This window comes from Ambystoma mexicanum, chromosome 12, assembly GCF_040938575.1.
Source record: "Ambystoma mexicanum isolate Mex_15411 chromosome 12, UKY_AmexF1_1, whole genome shotgun sequence".
Classification (NCBI taxonomy): domain Eukaryota; kingdom Metazoa; phylum Chordata; class Amphibia; order Caudata; family Ambystomatidae; genus Ambystoma; species Ambystoma mexicanum.
In genome coordinates, this window is record NC_090936.1 from 27,993,770 (window position 1) to 28,010,835 (window position 17,066).

Here is a 17,066-nt window from a genome sequence, read left to right on the forward strand (position 1 = left end):
CAGGATTACCAATGCCTGGGCTAGAGTGGAGGGGGCCCAAGGGAGACCAGAGAGACCGGGATGGCCCCAGCGCCAACATCCAAAGTACTGTTAAAACTAATCTTGCTGTATTTTCATCTAAGTCCACTAGACCTTTGTAAGCAAGAATAAACACCCTTGAAACATCTTAAGCCGTTGGAGTAATGTATGTGATGATGTTGCATTAAGAGTTTCCAGAATTGCAATAGTTCAATACTTATGCAGTCCTTTCTCTCTTTTCCAGATCATATTTTAGTTTCTGTAAGCTTAAGCTTCAACCAAGAAAGAAAAATATTTTTCACATCTGGCACTTATCCTTTTTATGACTGCCAAGCTGCAATGCATCTTTCGAAAAATCTTCCGTAAGTATCTTCCGTTTTACATTGTCTAAACTAAAGTAACTACTTTAGACCCAGGGTCTCCTAAATGCAAACACTTGCTATGTTAATATTTGCTAATCTCTGCTGTCGTCCGGCTGTTCTGTAGAGTGTAGCAAATAACCTCATGTTCTATTGTGGTTTGAAGAGTTTTCCAGAGAGGGATATCTGAGAAATGGCATGCGGGCACCTCTACTTTCAGCCGCTTCGTCACATCTCCCAAAGGAAATGTGAAGAGCTGTGAAAGTTCTTTATCCCTATCTGGATATCCTAATTTTTCCAGAATTGAGACACCTGTGATCTTACTGCCTCAAGATGTCCTAAATGCGCTTGCCCCTTTGTCTAAAAGCCCAAGTGAAATGGTGGCCAATTGCAAGTTGAAAAGTCCATCTTGGTTTTCCTCATCACGTCCCTGTGAATGTGAGGCGTGGTTAATCCAGAAGTTTCAAAATGTTGACTCCTCAAAAACTTCCTGGTTTGAAAGAATAGGGCTGAGGGATTGGTTGGGAGGGCGGTGGTAATGGAAGGCGACAGAGGCTCTGGGGAGATTTCAAAATTATGGAAGGCTACAGGTTGAAGAATCTCAAAATGTCGAAGCATGTGAAGTTTGCGGTGGCGAAGATCCCTTGTAACGAGATTTACCGGTTACACCTTGAACTGATGAATTAGCCAAGGATGGATGCGGCTGCGGCGTCGATATTAGATTTGTGTGGTGTAGCGTGCAGCATTCGTCTGCAGCACTTCACGCTGTGTGATTGCAATGAAGAAACCATCTGCTTCTTTCCACAGAATGCCACCGTCCAATGCAGCAAGCCAAGCACGGCTTGATGCTCATGAATCTTTTATTTTTAGTCGCATTGTCCTTTCGTTTTCGGGTGTTTTTCTTTCGTGAAAAGAATACCATGGATGGGCATCGTAGCACTAAAACATGATGGAAAAAAAATGATTCCAGTAAAACCACCACAAAAAACATGTGCAACACACACACACACACACACACCCTACCTCTGCCCCCCACCCCCATTCACTGGGAATTATTCTATGTGATGGCCCTCCAAGAGATTGTTTGTGTACCTAGTTCTTATGTGCTTAGGAGACCATTTTCACTGTAGCCATGTTCTTTTAAGTATGCTTGAGAATAATCCAGGCTTCCGCCATCTGCTCAACCCTCCAATTAGGACAGCAAACTGCACACTAATTCCTGCTGCCATGCACAAACAGAATGCCTATCCAGCACGCTAAGCTTCTTACAAGCACAACGCATACGCAAAGAGTTGAGTTCTCAGTGGTGCACACGAAATCCTGTGCTTTTTCCTTGACTGAAGGCTGGCTCGTGCTTTAGCTCAGTTCATGGACGTTTTACTATTCATAGTTTATTGAAATATTATAAAATGGCACGACTGTCTATGTATGGTCCTTCAAACCTATTTAATCTCTGCATAGATCGTGAATCTTAAAGAGGCGGCTGTGGTTGACGACGATTCGTTTTTTAGGTGCATTTTGATGGTATGCATTAGATGTTGTTCTATGATTATTTATTTATTTGGGCATTTGTAAGGCGCTTACACATCAAGAAAATGGTGTTTCAAAGCGCTTACAGGGCAACATCAAGACAACGGAATAAAATACATAAAAACAAGCAGTCCTACAAGGCCTTGTGAACATTTGGATTGTGCAAGTGGCGAGAGAAGGCAGAGGAGGAAAAGTGTAAGTGCTAGAGGATACATCTGGGAGTGAAGTGCAAGGGAGGTAGTTGCAAGGCAATAGTTAAGTGTGAGAGCCAGTTGCTCAAGCAACAGGTAAGTGCCAGGCAGTGACCGCTGGATGGAAGTGGGGTCCCTAGCCCATCAATAAGTGCAGGCTTGTGAGGCAGCACAGGCCAAGCAGTGCCCGAAGGCAAGTACAGGGGGAGGGTGGATGCTGCGGGTGATCAGACAGAAGGCCCAGGACCCCGACGGACACATAAGGGCCCAGACCACCAATCCCAGCTACTGTGGGTTTTAGGACGGGAGAGAGGGAAGGAGGAGGAAAAGAGAAATGTCTTGAGGTGCTTTCGCAGATCGGCTCAAGATGGAGAGAAAGGGGGAGGCTGTTTCACAGGAGGGAGCCAGCTGATGACAGGGAACGGCCACCCACTCTCTGCTTGAAGAAGCGCTTGACAAGCAGTGAGTTGGAGCCAAAGGATTGGAGGGATCTGGAAGGAGAGTATTTGGTAAGAGCAAGTTGCAGATAGCATGGTCCCCAGCCCCAGACAGCCTTATGAATGATGCAGAGGGATTTAAATTTGATCCTTGCAGCAACCGGGAGCCAGTGCAGAGATTTTAGGGCTGGAGAGATGCAGTCGCTGGGCTTGAGGCCAAGGATAAATCTTGCAGCCCTATTCTGGATTAGCTGGAGGGGGCGAATAGTAGAAGGTAGATTAAGGAAGAGGCTGTTGCAGTAGTCCAGCCTGCAGAGTACCAGCACTCTGGTGACATTGAGCTTCTGGGGGGAAGTGAGGAAAGGGAAGCTGCCCCTGAGGAGGTAGAGTTGGAAATGGGCCTTCTTGGCAAAGTCCAAGATTGGGTACATTTCGGTGGGTTAGTCACTCCTGGATGTCTAGAACAGAGGTGGAAGAGCAAAGGACAGGCTCTACATAGCGAACAGGAAGATGAAAAATTGAAACCAAAGATGGAACTACATGGAAAAAGGAAATGAGCGACTATTGAGACATAACCTGAAACAGTTTGGAAGGGTTTGCTTTAGTGCGCATTTCACTAGTTGGTTTAAAGTGCTTGTTTTGGACGAGAAGCAGCTAATGACCTGCGACTGCTAGCTTCCACAGATGAAGGAATTTCAATCCATGGTTGGGGAGCCATATTTCTCTTAACGGCTGGTTTAGCACCCCTGAGGTTTGCTGGAAGTAATAGAGCAAGGCACTTCATGCGCATCCCTTTAGGACGCAGACTAAGGCCCTCATTACGAGTTTGGCGGTAGTTCAGCAGTAATTCTGCCAAACTACCACCAAACGGAATTACTGTTACTGCCACTTTGTCCAGCAGATTGACCGCCGGATTACAAGTGGTGGTAGGTGGTGTAAGACCCCATTGTGGGGATTTTTTGGAGTTCATAGGATAACAGAGGGATTTCGGCGAAATTACCACTGGTGATAATTCTGCTGATTATTCAATGGTAGGGTGTAGGATTTACCTCCAGCATGGTGCTTCAAGGCAAACTCGGATTTTGGCAAAAGGGATGGTAATTCCATTACCACCACTTTCTTTTTGCCACTCTGCCAAGCTCTGAATGAGGCCTAAACTTGGTGCATCTTCAGTTACCAGCGAACAGAATGTTAAGCCCACGTTGGCTGAGGACATTGCTGTTTACTTTACTTGCAACTGATTTCAAGTAGTTGGTTGGACTAGAGAATGACTGAAGAATACATATGGCTCCAACGCAAGCCCGCAAGGCTCCAGGACAGTTTAGGCTGCAAGAAGTAAGAATAAGCTAGGTTGGTGGGCAAGTAAGATCAGCAAGGAAGGAGTTGTTCCTAAACCAAAGAATGGGCCTCAGAATTGAGGATTCAGATCCCTCCTCCGACACACATTTGAGTGTAATGGAAATGTATGAAATACAAATAGCAGGGTGCTTAATTGTGGGCAAGATAGCTCAGTGAGGCAAGTGCTCACTCTCTGATCTATAGGTGACCTTCCTTCCCTAGGGTCTTGATATCTTCCCCCCCTTCACCGCCTCTCTACTCATCTTGATCCTCCTAAACAAAAGACTGTGTGCTTGTTCCATCTCACTGTTACTTTAACACCTTCAGGGCCTTGTGGTATGTGTCCCGTCTCGTTCCTCCCTGTTCTCACTAGCTACCACCTCACTGGCCATGTTACTTTCTGCTGCTTTGCTACCACCACCGTATGTCCTTCTACTGCCACCTCCAGAGTTCTTCCTGCTGCCAACTCTGAATATCTTCCCTCAACAACCTCTGCATAGCTTCCTCTTATCCTGCAGCTTTCTCTCAAAACTCCTCTGAAAGCCTCTTTCATGAATGGGTAACTCGCTCTGAACTCCTGCCACAACTTCCTTCCCCAAACTGCTGACACCCACCTGCCTGGACTGCACCTTTTATATTCTGGTGGCTCTTCTCCTTGAGCCATCCTGATTGTGTACCTCCTTATTAGTGCTTGCTTATGGGTGATTGGCTGCTGTGAAAATGGTTTCACAGGTCTTGTGTATAGAATGTAATCAAAGTGGCAGCCTGACCATGGCTATAAGAAACCGGTCCGCCATCTTTGATTTCTTATCTGCGCAAGTCTGTTCATGTGAGCGAGCATCCGCGGACCACGTGATAAGTGTTGTCAGTGCTTCAGAGCGGTTGCAGAGATGGTGGACTTCCCTGCGTGAGGTGGCAGATCTCCTGGCAAGGCACCCTAAGGGCCAGTAGAATTTTTGCAACGTTCTCCTGCCCAGTGATGGGGCTAAGTAAGGGTGACCAGGGGATCCTTCCCTTAACCTCCTATGGTGTTAACATAACTAGCGCTGGGGGGTCCGTGGCCCCTGTGTTCATCCCACTAGATGTCCCTCGAATAAGGCAGGGGCTCACGGTTCATAATTACATGTATGTACCACATCTCGAAGTAGTGCTGTAACAATTCCAACTAAAAAAACAGTTTGCCTGGCCAGTTTGTTCACTACATAAGTATTACTCACAATTAATGCTTTTAAGGTTTCCTTCAAGAATAAACCTTGTTTTCTCTGTATATTGGCTAACGCAACTTCTCTTGAAAGTAGGCAATTGCTAGAACCATTTCCATCAATGACTTGAGGTATCTACTGTGAGGGAGGGAGGGAGGGAGGGAGAGTGAGCTTTGGAGCTTGTGTATCCTGATCTGCCTCGACTGTGCTACTTTCAGGTGCATTTCCTGTGTGAGCAGCCAGTGGAACTGCCAGTGGGATTCCAGCCTCCATAAATGTGAAGAGTCGAATGAGAAAGAAAATGCAATTCGTCAAAACATGGTAAGGGTGCATGAATTGGTGTCCTTTTCTAAAAAAAATAAAAAATTGCTGCTAGGTATATCCTAAAGAGGACGTTCCACTGCCTGCAACCATTGCGCTCGATAACCAAGCACTGGCTCTACCGGGCTTACTCGGACTTGAACTGTTGTCATCTTGTGTTCATTGATTTTAAATGGTGAAACTGTGGATGCCAAAAGCCAGTCGTGATTCCTGACATGAGCTTCAGTACCTGTGGCACTTGGACAGAAAGTGAGACTTGCTCGTTCCAATCGCTCTGAACGTTAAATCTACAGGCGGACGCGTAGTGCGAACTCAGATTTGGATGGCACAAACGCCATGTTGGGGTCAAATCGTAACTACATTTCTCTTGTGTGCAGCAGATATTTCAAGCACATCCTTACACGTGCCATGATTTTTTTTTTTTAGTGGGAAGGTATTTCAGTTAATTTGTACACATGGGGCATCCGAAAGCTTGATTCTAGATCTTGGTTCATGCTCCAGAACTTCAACGCCTCTTGGCATTGGGAATAAAGTGAGATATATCAGACCTAAGGCCCAGCATAGGTAGCGAGATAATTGAAAGGTTAGATGCCATTATGGACAATATATTAGGACAAGTAACTTATTTTCAACTACATGGACAAAAATGTGATTCGACTTTTCATTGAGCATTAATGGCAACATTGGTGGATTAATGTATTTGCCTTGACAAAGACGGAAGGTTGAAACACGTGTTGGCGCAGGGTACTTGCTACGGGATACCTGGCACTACGGCCTCTTATTAACATATTTTTTTTAAAAATGCAAATACAGTTTATCTATATTGTGATTTGTGTGGGTTTGTGTCAATACCAATGTGACCAACTAATGGGGTACTATTTGATAATCCATGGATATCTCGGTATCCAACAATATAGAAATTTAGAAGCGATATAGCACGCAGACGATTTCCCTTAATCGTTAACCCATATAGGCATTCACAGTGTGCCTTGGTGCACTGCTGCGGCTTCCTACATTCTATAATACCAAGAACATTCAATAAATTGGTTTCTTTGGCGCAGAACGATAATAGCTACTGCACAGCTCTGATCAGTTGATTGAAAACCAGTTATTGGTAGCAAGAAGTTTGAGATGCCTCTGCTGCCAGTGGACTTTATGGAGCTAGGTAAACTCTAAATGCTGCTACTGGGCCTGGTATAAAACTGCAGTATTGCTGCAGTGTGTTGAAGTGTGATAGTTTTCCTGATTGGTAGGATCTCATGCAAGAGCATTAATCGTTACATTTTGAAGGTCCCACAATATAATGCACTCTTGGACATTGAAGGTGGAATCTTGTGCTTAGTATTGGAGTTAAGGAAAGTCACGGGTTGGAATAGATGCCTTAATAAACGGTTACTATGGAAACAATACAGGTCAATTAAAGGCATCGATCCCTCTAAGAAATGCCTCCCGTCACCCCTTTAGGTAAGATCCCATCAAAGAAATGACTCAAGGGATCAAAGTGAGGTGGAAATGTTACAGAACAAGAGAGCAGTAAGTTGAGATGGTGTCACTGGGCCGATACGTCCTCCATGACGGCTGCTCGCCCAGGAATAGTCATGCCCACACTCGTCTCCTCCCCCATTCGCCCTTTCTATATGGAATGGGTCTTTGACCCCATACACTCGATGGGCATTGACAAAGTGCACTAACTGGGTGTGATGTTGGTGGTTTTAGGATCTGGTCAGGAGGTGACTCAAATTGTTTTTCTGATTTTAAGGGGGCCATTGCAGATTCCAATCTCCACTCCACCGGCTGGTCTTAAATATTTGAGGAGTTTTATTATAGTAGTACTAGACATCGGCAGTAAAGAGTGAGGGCCAATAGTCCCGAACATATGACCATGCATGTCACTTAAAGTTGCGTTTTACTTTTTTCTATTTTTTTTGTAGAATATTTTTACAGGTGAGCTAATATTTAAACTTTTGACCTAATCACATTTGATTGAATTTATTTTACCTTTTTTTCGGTCTAAAATGCGGGGGGAGACACTCCCGCAACCCCCCACACTTTCCCTCAACCTAATCTATACCCTTACCCACCCCCATATGTATATATGTGTGTGTGTGCGTGTGTATATATGTGTATATGTATATATATATATATATATATATATATATATATATATATATATATATATATATATATATATATATATATATAATTAAACGTGACGGCTAAAAAAAGGTTAAAAAAAGTCAATCAAATGTTTTAGGTCAATTATGCTAATACCAATATTTTAACCATTTGTGTTTTTTTTATTTTTAACGAGAAAGCAAGTGTACACTTTTTGTTTTGCACATTACAAGCCAGTTTCTAAAACGCAAAACAAAAAAATACATCTCGGTTTCTCTTTGCAGGAAGAAAGCTGTCCGCAGTTTTATGATCCCGTACCCGCCATTATACCGGTAGACTATAGAAGACGGATCACATTTAAAGGGAAGAATCTGGAAAAGCAGGTAAATGAATCTGACAAACCCTTAAGCATTCAGTAAATCTGTCAGCTAATCGTTCAGGCATGTGCATACATTTAAAAAAAAAAAAGAAAAGGGGGGCGCGCGAGTCGGACAGTGTGGGCAGAGAAGGGAGGGGAAGGCCCGGATAGCCGATTAGGAAGAGGAGGAGAAAGCTGGTGGAGCAGGAGAGGTGAGGATGGAGGTAGAAAGAGGACCAGAGAGAACAGCGGAGAACTGCAAGGGTTTTGCTACATATAATTCAAGTTTCTAAGATGGCTTCAGAAGGACCACATTGTAAGCCCTGCATCAGCGAACTACATTAATTTATTTCGCATATGAATTTCTGTCAGTACACTATCTGCAGACCCTACCCATGAAATGTAAGTAAGTGTGTGAGGTTCACTTTTTTTTCAAACTCTATGGATCTTTACCTCATCAAGCAATTTGTGCTACTGGAACCAGACTCCAACTTCTCACACAAATTTAGTGCACATCTCTGCAGCAGTTTCGGCTCCAAGTGAGAGCAACCATTCCCAACTGACATTTATAAGGTACATGCAAATGTTCACAACCTCCCTATAAATGTGCCCACTCCTTCACAGATCGTCAGAAACCTTCCCAATAAACGTCACAGTTTTGTGCCACGTCGCTAAATGCTGGCAAACCTATTACCATATCGAAAAGTGCTGCCCTACGGTTAACGCACACTGGACCATAAGTACAGAGCCACTATTGTCACTGTTTTATACTGCAGTGATAACATGATACCCCTTTCCCATCTGCCCATTGCTTGACTTGCAGCTTCCCTTATATCATGAATGCAGACTTGTATAGAACAGCTTATTATCCTAAAGCAAGGGTCAGCCACCTTTAGCTCTCCAGATGGGTTTGAGCAGCGTACCCAACAGCCCTAGTTATCAGGCTAGATTGGTTTTAGGGAGCAGGCTGATGTAAGCTCATTTGCCTTTGGGCACCCAGGGAGGCAAGCAGAATGACTGCATTATTGGTAGCCCATTCTACCTTTTTGGTCCTGCTCTTTGCCATTTGTTTATAAATGGCCAGGCATGGGCGCTGTGCATGCATGTGCTCATCTTAACCCCGACCTGTACCCTCTATTGTGGTTTGGAATGCTGTTGCCCATTCCCTGGCAATAGACCGGGCAATATACATCGTGATCGAGGAGAATCCCCAACCTTGCCTCAATTCTACTGGGATTCTGCAGCTTTATTTACCTGCTGGAAGATTCTAGGACCAGTTCTGCCCATACTAGCGGGGTGCTGTGTTCTTCCCCGTGCTTCAATTTTCATTTCTGGATGTCCTTCCTAGGCTGTCCTCGCACCCCCTTGGTCCACGTCATGTGAGCAGGGATCTCCTTGCCGAAACAGTAGCTGTGTCGTCATACTGCTGCTTCTGTTTTACTGCCGTGGTGGTGCGCCTTGGGGTGAGAAGCTGCTGCCGTCCACAAGGGCTATGGGACACCACTAATTAGTCCTCTGTTCGTTAGGGACCTCCTGGATCGCCTGCACTATGTCTTCATGGTGGGATTGTCTTCTGCTAGCTGGCTGCCCAGCCTTGTCCTATGAGCCCCCAGAATCAGCTTGGCCAGGTTCCTCCACATTCCTTGGCCGCCTTGGCTTTTGTTTTCACCCCTGGCTGGAAGGTCCCACTCCTGCGAAGGCAGACTGGGTGTGTTATGATCGTTGTTGGTCCAGGGTTTAAGGCACTGGGTGACCGGATCCTGCATCTTGACCTGCAAAGGTAGACATTAACTCACTGGGATGTTTTGCCATTCCCGAGTCATCTTTTTGGGCATTGCCACTGACAGTACCTACCTCTTGGCCCTGGGTTGGTGAGTTCTTCGAGAGTTACGGACACTCGGGGTTGGGGGGGGTTGGGGGTGGAGGTGGGTGGATTCCATGCCCGTTGGGATTTGCAGGTCCCCTTCAACCGTGGTTTGACAGTCGCTTACACTAGCCCAAATCCTGCTGTACGTGATTCCTTCGTTATAGTGGCTGCGGAGTATCATTCTTTAATACAGGTGTTATGACCTTCAGTGTATGGCTGGTGTTAACCTATAGTGTTTCATGAACTTTTGTAGCACCCCTGGTTCCCTTTCTCTAGGAGCTATTCAAGTAGTGGGCATACAAAAAGCGGTCAGGGCGCCCATCTGCAAGAAAGAACAAGGCAGGATAACCTGTTCTATGGGAATGTACCCACTCCGAGTCCCCAGCCACATGTTTTAGCTCACTGGACCTTTCACAAAGGAGGAATATCAGTCTATCTCCCCCCCCCCCCCACTTGAGCAGTCCAGTCGGGAAATGCCAGGCAATACTCCTTTGAACAAGAGTACCAACAGCAACCCCAGACATGCGTTTCAGCCTAGTTGAGCCTCATCAGTGAGGTGGAGCTGTGCCTCTCTGAGGCTAGTGAGCAAGGAGTCCACGTCTGGATAACCCTAGGTAACTTAGGGAGACCAACCCCAAGTTCCTTTTACATACAAAATGAGGTCAAGGCGCCACTCTGCAAGAAACAACAATGCATGATAACCTGTTCTGTGGGACTGTACCCACTCCAAGTTTGTTTTTGTTTTATTTGCTTTTATAGCGTGCTGAACCCTGGGGTAGCTAGTCGCTTAACTTGAGAAGCTGGTTAGATACATGGTATGAATAATATACAGACATACAGGAGATTATAATGTACATCAATGGAGTGAGTATAGTACAGGCATAAAGGAAGTTAAAGTGTACAGCAGAGAGGAATTTACAAAAAAGGATGCAAAGCTGTAGTGAACGCAATTTACAATAATATACAAGAATTTACATGATGAATGAAGCGAATGCACTGTAGCAGATTTACAAAAAATACAGTACAGTGGTCCCTGTATGGTTCCCAGAAGTACATTAGGTGGGAGAGGTACTGAAGAAGTCCTCAGCCACATGTTTTAGCTCACTGTCCTTTCATAAAGGAGGAATAACCATTTGCCTACCGCCCACTTGAGCAGTCCAGCACCGAAATGCTATGGTAGTGGGCACGTGTTACTTGTATTACTTTCTACTAGAGTTTGGGCGCAATCAATTGACTAAAATCTCTGAGGCAAAGTGGGTCTTGAATATGAGGGCATTCATGCATTTTTATATTGTCCATTGTTCCCGTCTCTTCACATCTCTCAAACTCTATATGTATAGTGTCTGCCAAAGGGTGTGGGGCTTGAATTCAAGGGTCAAGGTTGGGTCTTAACTGGCCATTATTGTTATCACTGGACTATGCTTAATGAGTTCTGTTTAACCATAGCTATTATTTTGACCACATAGATAGGTGAGACCTAGTAATAAGTGTATATTTTTCAATATGCTCGTGGCAGGGTGTTTGGGGGCCACCATTTGGAAAAACTACTCCTCTGCCAGCCTTCCTCCCACCTTTCTGTAAGCTTGACTGCTCTGCTACAGGAACGACCATTTGAAATAACTAATCCTGCCTGCCTTCCTCCCTCCTTTGTGTAAGCTTGACTGCTCTGCCACTAGGACGACCATTTTGAATAACTACTTTCCTGCCTGCCTGCCTCTCTTCCTCCTTTGTGTAAGCTTGACTGCTCTGCCACTGGGACAGCCATTAGGAATAACTACTCTTCTGCCAGCCTTCCTTCCTCCCTCCTTTGTGTAAGCTTGTCTGCTCTGCTACAGGGACGACCATTTGGAATAACTACTCTTCTGCCAGCCTTCCTCCCTCTGTTGTGTAAGCTTGACTGCTCTGCTACAGGGACGGCCATTTGGAATAACTACTCCTCTGCCAGCCTTCCTCCGTCCGCTACAGCTACCATTGGAGAGTCTGGTGTTACCTTTACCTTTTCAATAAAAAGCGGTTGTATTTCCAGGGTGGATCTTGGGTCTGCAACCTGTGACTCCCCAGTTGGTGTGGACTACAACTCCCATCGTCCCTAGCCAGCATAGTCCATAGAGATGGCTCATGGGAGCTAGAGTCCAAAAGATCAGGCGAGCCACAGGTAGCAGAACCCTGGGTTCGGTTTTTACACAGCCCTCACCAGAGGGTTGTGCAGAATTTCCCTGACAGTGTGGGGTCGTGGAACACATGGAGACCCCTCTACTAAAGTGGCATGTTCTAGAGCAGCTGCCCTTTCTGTGGGTATATTCTGCCTGCTTTCATGGTATATCATAACGTATACCTGTTGTTTATCTGAAGTGTGAGCCTGTGCTCTGCCAGGTCTACTCTCCCGTGTACCCACGTTCGTATGTGTGTGAGGTCTGAAGCAGGAGCGCTCATTGCCCCATTTATCTGTTACAGGGGTCCACCTTCACGATTGGAAATGAAGAATTTCGTATCTCCCGAGATGTTGAAATAGACGGTGAAACATACTCGTTCGAGGTTCCAGAGGTAACGATTCAAATGTGTGTTGCGCCGTTTCATGCTTTCAAGCGTGCACCTGTGCCAAGCATTGGCTAAGTTTCCCCCTGCATGTCTTGTGTGCCAGCTTCCCATATCCCTTTATTCAGGTGAGCTCTTCGCAATCCGTGACAGAGGAAGGGGTTTCATTGGTGCTCCAGTCCTTCCCTCCTGAAGGGAAGTGGGAATTGAAGGCCATCCCTGCAGGTGGCCTGTGTCTTTGCTGGGAGTGGCCTCTTTAAATCTCAACCTCAGGTGCAAGTCTGCTGACTGGAAACTCACTTGCACCCCAGAAAGTAACCCTGCCGCTTTCCTCCCCCAGGATTGTGCGATGCGATGCAGAATTCGTCCAGTTTAGTTTTTCTGTTTAGTGAGCCACTCTTCCGCTTCTCAGCTGCTGCTCCTGTTCTTTGGGAAGTCTACCAGTCCTCCTACCCCATGCTTCAGGCAGAGGTCTTCTCAAAAGCAATCCTGCGCGTGTGCGGTTCCCTCGCCACTTGCTTTGAGGCCATAGTGCTGTTTCCCCTTGCTGTCCCACCTAATGCCTAGCATTATCAGTGCCTGACTGCATGAAGATTCAACTCCTATGTGGAGGTCGATCATCCTCTGCGCTTATGCGCTGGAAAACCAAGCCCCATAGAAGTCCTTCCTTGAACGCTTTATGGGGCTGACCATGTAGTGTTTTTGGGGGGTTGGGGTGAAGCTGGGCAGTGCAGGATTCAGTGTGGGGGTACACGTATATCATTGCGGGCTTATAGTACTGCATTATGGGTCATATTTTACAAAATGGTGGGTCGAGTTGTACAAAGATTGGAGTAATGTTTTTCCACATTGTCGACACCTTTGGTACAGATGTGCAGTGTTTTGGACCAAATTGAACATCTGGGCGCCTAAGGAGTTCTGCAGAGCTTCTTGTCCCGCCTGTCCCACACCTATCCATGAGAATTCCGCTGTTGAATTTGCCTGAAGCATTTTAGATTCCTGGATGCAATAGCAATGGCAGCACTTCAGCTTTGGGCGATTCTAAATGCGCTTAATGTACTTGTGAAGCTTCATCTTGAATCATTAATCCTGCGATTTACTCTCTTGATAAGATATAAGTAGGGAGCAGCAGCACTGCTTTGAACATTTCTGTTTAGTAACTTACATTTGTGGATAGCATGAAGTAAAACGTTCTCCTAGGGGAAGGTTGTGTTTAATTATTGATCGGGAAGGAGCACCATTGCAGAGAGTAGAGTGGAACGATGCAGGGCGCGTGGCTCGGCATCCCAGTGCTTTAGTCCTGCAGACTGCCCCTGGGTGGCAGCGGTGTATGGTATAAATCAACATAAAACAACCTGTGCTGCCGACACCTAGGTTTCCACCTGCATGCTTTTTCTGCCACAATCTTCCTTTCTGTGTCCTTAACATAGAGCACATTTCTGGCCTTAAGAGTCCTAACTATTGCCTTAAACTTTTCCTGTTCCAGGCTGTCATTTTTCCAATGCATTTAATATGGTTTTATCTACTGCCAACTTTTTGGAATGTCATTTGACCTCTTCCTGATCTACTTGTATGCCCTTGATAGGATCACACCCACGAGCTTGCACCTTGTTGAGCCATATTCTGTGTGTTTAGTTTCTGTAAGACTTTTTGCTTCTCCAGGGGGTGGGGGAATGGAGTGAAACCCACAATTTAGTTGAGGTTTTATTGGCTCATTGTATTAATTACCAAAACTCTTGTCAAATGTATTTAGAGCATGCGATGGATCGCTTAATCTTCACAGAATATAATCCCACTTCACACATGTGGCACACACCTCATTGTGCCATAAAGGAAACGGTCATTCTGTTAGTGATGTTCTACATAAGGGGTACATGCTGCCAGACAGGCAAATCTGTGCTCTTAAAACGAGTCTCCAATAATGAAGCCCCCCTCCATTCCTGTTCGCCTTGCAGAATTACAAGACTGATGCAGGGTGGGATTCTGGGTGGATCTCCATGGATTCACGCAGTGATCTGTTATGATCTGTTACATTGAGAGTTTTCCTGATGGTGCTGTCTTGTGCTTTTCAGATTTCCTACAACGGGAGCGAAACACTGCCGCTCAACTTCTACATCAAAGTGGGGGACAGCAATATTGACAGCAAGTTGGATGGTAAGCCCAGTCTGCAGCTGTGTTTGTGATCTGGTCCAACTTGGGTCCTTCCTCTCTGCTATCTTTTTCTCTACCTGTGGTGTCCCCCAGGGGTCTAACCTCTCTCCCTGGCTGTGCAACCAATACCTGGCACTCCTTGCCCACCGCATTGCCGCTCTCTGCCCCAACTTCCAGTGCTATGCGGACGACACTCAGCTCATTTTCAGGCTTCCTTCGGCCACCTCTTCTCCGTCCCTCATCTCTGACTGTCCGCTATCCAGGAGTGGTGTGCCGCCAATGACTTCTGCCTTAATGCCAGTAAGACTGAGATTCTCCTCATCGGCATGCCCACTCCCTCCTTTCCTGTAACCCTCTGGCCGGCCTCTCTTGGCCCCCTTCCTGCTCCCACCTGCAAGGCTAAAAACCTCGGGGTCATCTTCGACTCCACACACTCTCTCCCCACATCTCTGATGTCTCTAAGAAGTCACACTACCAGTTGCACCTCCTCAGAGGTATTCTTCCTTTTTTCTCCTTCCCCCAGAAGCTCACTGTCTCCAGAGCTCTGGTTCTCTCTAGGCTGGATTATTGCAACAGCCTCTTTCTAAATCTCCCTGCTTCTACTCTCCGCCCTCTGCAACTCATCCAGAACAGGACTGCGAGCCTTGTCCTTGGCCTCAAGCCCGGGGATCGTATCTCTCCAGGACTGAAATCTCTGCACTGGCTCCCAGTGGCTGTGAGGATTAAGTTTGAAACACTCTGCATCATCCACAAGGCATTCTGGGGCCAGGAGCCTCAATACCTGGCCACCTTTCTCATCTCGGGCACAAGCCCCGCCAGAAGCTCGTCTGCACTGCCTCCCTGGCAACCCCTGCACCTGGGCACTGTTGTCTGTATCCCTACAGTCTCCTCACCAGAACTTCGTCTGCACTCATCCTGCACTTGCCACCTGCTGGCCATTCATTTATTTATCTTGCTTATTTATTATCACATGTACCGCACTTTCCTTTCTTTTATTTCTCTTGTTTATTATGCCGTGTACTGCACTTTCCCCTCCCCTTTAGCCCACGCACTTCTCCTTTGTCCCCCTTCCCTTGCACTTGCGCGATCTGAATGACATCTGGCCTAGTAAGATCGTTGTCGGTCTTCCCTCTGTTCCCCCTCCCTTGCCTCGTCGCGCCTTGAAACACTTGTGTATGGGCGCGTTATAAATGCCATATCATATCTGTGTAATATTCCTGCCTTTCTTGTGTTAACAATGTGTCAGTCTCCCACTTCCCAAGCGTTCGTTTGGCTTGCGGGAAGCATAGTTGGACCGCGGTGTCCAGCGGTGGATTGCTTCTCTGTGACCACAAGCCCAACCCTATCCTAACCTCTGCAAACGTGTCTGGTTGTGTCCCAGCCAAGAGTTATGAGATCTGCATTTTTTTGCAGCAAGGTTATCACTCTGTTAGGCAAGATTATATGCAGTAACCCTGTGGGAGACTGCACCAGCCTTGTCCTCTTGGCAATAGGAACCCAACCGTTGGTATAAGTCTGTCCTACACAAGTTGCTAGAGTGACTGAGCAGCAAGGCTCATCTCAAGTGGAGTCAATGTGAGCTGTAGGGTTGCAACATGGAGTTCTACAGTGACAAGTATCCAAATAACACTTGGTTTCTTGATTAAAAAAATATTTCTGTATTTAACAGTTGGTTTTAAAATAAGCCTTTGTTAAAGGGAGCAATTGGCAACTATAAAAAATGCACTTCAAAATACACTCATTCGGTTCAGTGAAGTAAGTAGATACCTTTTGGGGATGGCACACAGAAATTCCTACACCCTCAGGTGACTTCAATAGCTAGGACACTGTGGACATATATCACTTATTACCCTTTAACTGTAATACTGAGGTTGTGGCAAAAAGTACACGGTTAGGGAAGGAAACAATGGTTAACAAGTTTCTCAAACAGGTAAGCACTTTGGAACCGCCCAATGCAATGTAAGTTAACCCTTTCCCAGCTATACAAGTAAGTTATGTATAACTTTTTGCGGGATAGTTAAAACACAAAGTCAGAGGTTAGCAGAGTCTTCAGGGAGCCAGGACAGCCAATGTCAATTGAGCAAAGTCTAGGGGAGCTGAGGCACTTCTTGAAGGTAAGTAAAAAGTCTTGCACAACGTTATAGAGTGTTTTGTTGAAAAAGAAATCACTGTTGGGCCACAAACTGGGAGGCTTGTGGAGGGCAAAGGTGCAAGCAACTCTGCAAAGGGCAGCCAATGCAAGTCTCAACTGAGAGCAAGCAAGCTACACAGCTAAGCGGTAGTTTACAGTACCTTAGGTCTGAAGAAATGCTTCCAGCCAGCTTCTGTTCCTGTTGTAGGTCCTGCAGATCCGGTGTTCCTGGGCCTCAGTCGTGGGGACAAGAGAGAGGACGTCTGGGAACTCCTGCACTACGATTTGAAGTTCGGCAGCAGCAATGGGCAAAGTTCAGATCAGCGGGACTTCGCGGTTTCAGCTATTCGGCAATAGCACCGCTGCCGTTCTCTGACACTTAGTGGACTTTCCTTGCTTCTGGGTTTCAGCACTCTGTTGAGGTGGCTCAGGCTTAGTTAGTCCTGCTTCGAGGGAGTCCGGAGGATCTTCCTGGAGCTCAGGTCTGACTTAAAAATGATGCACTCGATTCTG

At 46.1% G+C, this 17,066-nt stretch overlaps 1 protein-coding gene across 3 annotated transcripts in view; it reads left to right on the plus strand.

The window, feature by feature from the left end:
• The window catches only part of PLXNB2 (plexin B2), a 775,326-nt gene that overhangs the window by 500,265 nt on the left and 257,995 nt on the right, over nucleotides 1-17,066 (plus strand). For all 3 annotated transcript variants that reach the window (XM_069627846.1, XM_069627845.1, XM_069627847.1), the window contains 5 exons: nucleotides 263-380; nucleotides 5,294-5,396; nucleotides 7,796-7,894; nucleotides 12,191-12,280; nucleotides 14,344-14,425. In XM_069627846.1, coding sequence (XP_069483947.1) covers nucleotides 263-380; nucleotides 5,294-5,396; nucleotides 7,796-7,894; nucleotides 12,191-12,280; nucleotides 14,344-14,425 — 492 coding nt within the window. The remainder of the gene's footprint in view (nucleotides 1-262; nucleotides 381-5,293; nucleotides 5,397-7,795; nucleotides 7,895-12,190; nucleotides 12,281-14,343; nucleotides 14,426-17,066) is intronic.